General features: G+C 43.0%; 1 protein-coding gene across 1 annotated transcript in view; it reads left to right on the plus strand.

The window, feature by feature from the left end:
• Window positions 1-2621: 2621 nt before the first annotated feature.
• LOC133131920 (receptor-type tyrosine-protein phosphatase U-like) overlaps window positions 2622-5000 on the plus strand; it is an 85990-nt gene continuing 83611 nt past the window's right edge. Inside the window, exon 1 of the mRNA XM_061247210.1 lies at window positions 2622-2745. Coding sequence (XP_061103194.1) covers window positions 2622-2745 — 124 coding nt within the window. The remainder of the gene's footprint in view (window positions 2746-5000) is intronic.

A 5000-nucleotide genomic window follows, 5' to 3' on the forward strand; every position in this document is an offset into this window, starting at 1 on the left:
TACTCATTATCCACTGTAATACTCATTATCCACTGTAATACTCATTATCCTCTGTAATACTCATTATCCACTAATACTCATTATCCACTAATACTCATTAACCACTAATACTCATTATCCACTAATACTCATTAACCACTAATACTCATTATCCACTAATACTCATTATCCTCAAATACTCATCATCCACTAATACTCATTATCCACTAATACTCATTATCCAGCATCCATTATCCTCAAATACTCATTATCCACTAATACTCATTATCCACTGCAGCATCCATTATCCACTAATACTCATTATCCTCTCATACTCATTATCCACTAATACTCATTATCCTCAAATACTCATTATCCACTAATACTGATTATCCACTAATACTCATTAACCACTAATACTCATTATCCACTAATGCTCATTATCTACTGTAATACTCATTATCCTTTAATACTCATTATCCACTAATACTCATTATCCACTAATACTCATTATCCACTAATACTCATTATCTACTGTAATACTCATTATCCACTAATACTCATTATCCACTAATACTCATTATCCACTAATACTCATTATCCTCTAATACTCATTATCCACTAATACTCATTTTCCACTAATACTCATTATCCACTAATACTCATTATCCTTTAATACTCATTATCCACTAATACTCATTATCCTTTAATACTCATTATCCACTAATACTCATTATCCACTAATACTCATTATCCACTGTAATACTCATTATCCTCTGTAATACTCATTATCCTCTGTAATACTCATTATCCTCTGTAATACTCATTATCCACTAATACTCATTATCCACTAATACTCATTATCTACTGTAATACTCATTATCCTCTGTAATACTCATTATCCACTAATACTCATTATCCACTAATACTCATTATCCTCTGTAATACTCATTATCCACTAATACTCATTATCCACTAATACTCATTATCCACTAATACTCATTATCCTCTGTAATACTCATTATCCACTAATACTCATTATCCACTAATACCCATTATCCACTAATACTCATTATCCACTAATACTCATTATCCTCTGTAATACTCATTATCCACTAATACTCATTATCCACTAATACCCATTATCCACTAATACTCATTATCCACTAATACTCATTATCCACTAATACTCATTATCCACTAATACCCATTATCCACTAATACTCATTATCCACTAATACTCATTATCCACTAATACCCATTATCCACTAATACTCATTATCCACTAATACTCATTATCCTCTGTAATACTCATTATCCTCTGTAATACTCATTATCCACTGTAATACTCATTATCCTCTGTAATACTCATTATCCACTAATACTCATTATCTACTGCACCTTCATTACCATCACAATCTAAATTCACTTCTATCATCGATAGTTATCCACTACAGCATACTGAACTGCTGCAGAGTGCTGTCGATATCTGTTTTAGGTTTATGGTGCGTCAGTTGTGCGATGGACTATTTCCTGACTGAACCTGGAGCCACAGGAACCCTGTGCTAGACTCACTCTCTTTGCAGAAACCTGATGAGAGTCACATTTCTAGACATGAGTGTTTCAAACCAAACTGCTCTTTTCTATGAAAATGACTTCTGTTATTGCCCATTGACACTGATCCCACATTTAATACATTACTGTTACTGCTTCTTCAGCTTTCCTTTAACGTTTTAGAAGATAAACTGGTTCCAGGGTCATTCATGAGTACCTTGTGGGTATGTACCTCTGGGCTGAGGGGGAAGAGGTGGAGCCAGAGAGAGGATGGTGAAGAATAATGTCCAGCTTGACCTCTGGGTGGGTCTGCATCTGCCTCAGGAGCCAGAAGTTGACTCTTTCACATCAGATGCACTCTCAACAAAACTCTGTCAAACCTGAGGCACACCCACCCATTAATCCCCCCAGTGCCCTGTCTGAAGCCTTCCCTCCAAGGCCCTGTCTGAAGGCCCTGTCCCTCCAAGGCCCTGTCTGAAGGCCCTGTCCCTCCAAGGCCCTGTCTGAAGGCCCTGTCCCTCCAAGGCCCTGTCTGAAGGCCCTGTCCCTCCAAGGCCCTGTCTGAAGGCCCTGTCTGAAGGCCCTGTCTGAAGGCCCTGTCTGAAGGCCCTGTCCCTCCAAGGTCGTCGGAAAGCGGGAAGCGGATCGACTGCCGTACGCGGTTGCCCGTTAAGCGGCGTCAGGGTGATGGGCAGTCGCCTCCCACGCAGACGTCAGGACGTATTTCTCCAGAATAAAAGCGGCGGTGTGGATGCCACGCTGTGATTGGCTGCAGGGTCTGTGTGTCACACACAGCGGAACGCGCGTCTGCTTCAGAGCGCATGCTGATGTTTAGCGACAACATCGTGTTTGCAGGGATGGACTACTGAGTGTTTCTTACCATTCCACTTTACCGCTGCTGTTTACAAACACACACTCACACACACACACTCACACACACACTCACACACACTCACACACTCACACACACACACACTCACGAACACAAACACAAACACAAACACACACACTCACACATACACACATACACACACTCACACACACACACACACACTCTTCGTGTGCTGTTTGGAGTTGCAGAGTCTGCCATGTTGTCCATCTCCCTCCATCACTCTGCTTGTTTTCTGCAGGTGCTGTTTGAGGCCACCGTGTCCAAGGAGCGTCATGGTTACATCGGCATGGACGACATCCTGCTACTCAACTACCCCTGCTGTGAGTACACTACCACTCAGCTACTCCTGCTTTACTCTACCCTGCTGTGAGTACACTACCACTCAGCTACTCCTGCTTTACTCTACCCTGCTGTGAGTACACTACCACTCAGCTACTCCTGCTTCACTCTACTAGCCCTTATTCAGCTTGGCCCTCTGAAGAAGGAAACTCTCTCCTCTCCTGGATCACAGCCGAGATGCAGGCTGATGATTGCAAGCACAGGGGAAGGAATTCACCAGTGCATTTTGATTAACTTAGTAATACAATACTCCTTAACAATGATCCAATATTTAAAGAAAAAGTCCTCTCTTGTTCCCTGGAATAAACCGTGAAATTAGTATTTATGTAGATGGAGGCTGGAGAGAGCAATCGAATCGATCCATCCTCATTTTTATAAATTATGAAATCAATTTTGACGCGGGGAGAGGAGTCGAAGAAGAAGAGTTTGTGTTTGTATTTGTTCACATCGATTTAATGAGAATAATTTAGTTTCCACATCTGTGTGATTAGTTTCGTGAAATCCCAAGTTTCTCTTGTGCTTCTCAGTGTTTCTGGAGCGTGCCAGGCTGAAATGATAACACCTGATTTTGTTTTGCGTTTGGTGAGGAGCCTGCCTCTGTGGAGGTTTTCTGAGGTAGCGAGCTTTCAGCCGTGTCCTTATCACTCCGTGTGGGAACGAGCAGAGGGAGAGAGCCTTTTAATCATCGTCTCAGAGCCCAGGTACACCACAAGGCCAGCCTGGCTTTCTGTGGAGGACTTTATCTGCCTCTGATCTCACACAGAGTAAGAGAGCGAGTGAGATAAAGAGAAAAAAGGGTAGAGCGAGAGAGAGGGAGAGAAACAGAGAGGCCAAGAGAAGGACTGCGATAAGCACAGAAAGGCCATGAGAGAAATGGACAGAGTGAATGCAATCAGGAGAGAGTGAGCACAATAAGGAGAAAGCGCTAGAGAGAGAGGGAGAGAGACAGAGATAATGTGATTGACAGTCAGTTGACTGCAGCATGATAATAACAGACCAAATTGAGGACAATGTAATTTCCAGTAACTTTAAAAAACATATCTCAATGATGAAGTTTGTTTGTTATACACGTAATGAGCCAGCCTGGTTCAGCTCTACAGTGGGAAAGGGCTATAATGAGCCAGCCTGGTTCAGCTCTACAGTGGGAAATGGGAAGATGGTTTATTTTGTGGTTATAAGTGCGGAATCATCTCTCTGAGGCCGTCATACAACCCTCGTCTGGGATGAGAGTAGTGCTTTGGGTGTCAAGAAGAGATTTAAAGAACCCCCCTTCCCCCGTGTCATTCGGAGCAGAGCGAATCACACTTTCCCTTTCGGCGAGCGATCAGGGGCTGGCGATGGAGGGAGGATATGAGGCTGCCTTGTAGTGTCACTCTGCCGGGGTCCATCACGCTGCCAGGGTTAGCACTGTCCATCATGCCTGCGGCCTTCACCAACAAGCCTTCACCACCCGCCCCTATAAACCGCTTTTATTATGAAGTGGTGCTTTTATTATGAAGCAAGGTTATAACTGCTTAATGTGAGCCCTGTGGTGTGTGCCTGAAAGACCAACTGTCAGTCTTCACCAGAGCCTGTAAAAGTATATACAATTACACTGCTGTTTACCACCGGGCCCTTTGAGTACGAAAAGGGCCAGGACTACGGTTAACTTTGAATACCGTTTGAAAATACAGCGTTTGTAAGAACTTAAATCCCTTATTGATTGGAATGGCAGGCTTACATAACTGTTCTCCCCGGTCCTGTAACCATTAAGTTAATAACCAGTAATCGCATCGGCTGGTACGTTCATTCATGTGTTTCCATGCCGACCTGCAATGACCTCTCTTTCACACAGCCTCGTTCAGCTCTCACCCTCACCCACATCAAACACTTTCCACTTTCCCACGTTCCGTTCGGATGAATAGAGCGACGAAATGTGCCTTTGTCTGAATCTGATCTTTTTAACATTTCTAACAAATAGAAAGTGTGACTCATTGTTATTTAATTTCCGCCTGTGTTTGACTGGCAGTGCGCTCCCGGATTGTTCTGTGCTGTTTCTGACTGCGTCGCTGTTCAGTCGGGGGGTCAGTTTAATGTGTGTAAATGATTGTTAGCACTGCCGAAAGAAACAGCTCAAGCTAGGTTTTGAAACAGCTGGTAGCTGGTTGACCAGTTTGACCAGCTCCAAACTCAACATGGTTTGACCAGCTCAAGCTATGTTTTGAAACAGCTGGTAGCTGGTAATTCAAGCTGGTCA

The sequence above is a fragment of the Conger conger genome, chromosome 1 (genome assembly GCF_963514075.1).
Source record: "Conger conger chromosome 1, fConCon1.1, whole genome shotgun sequence".
In the NCBI taxonomy this organism is placed as follows: domain Eukaryota; kingdom Metazoa; phylum Chordata; class Actinopteri; order Anguilliformes; family Congridae; genus Conger; species Conger conger.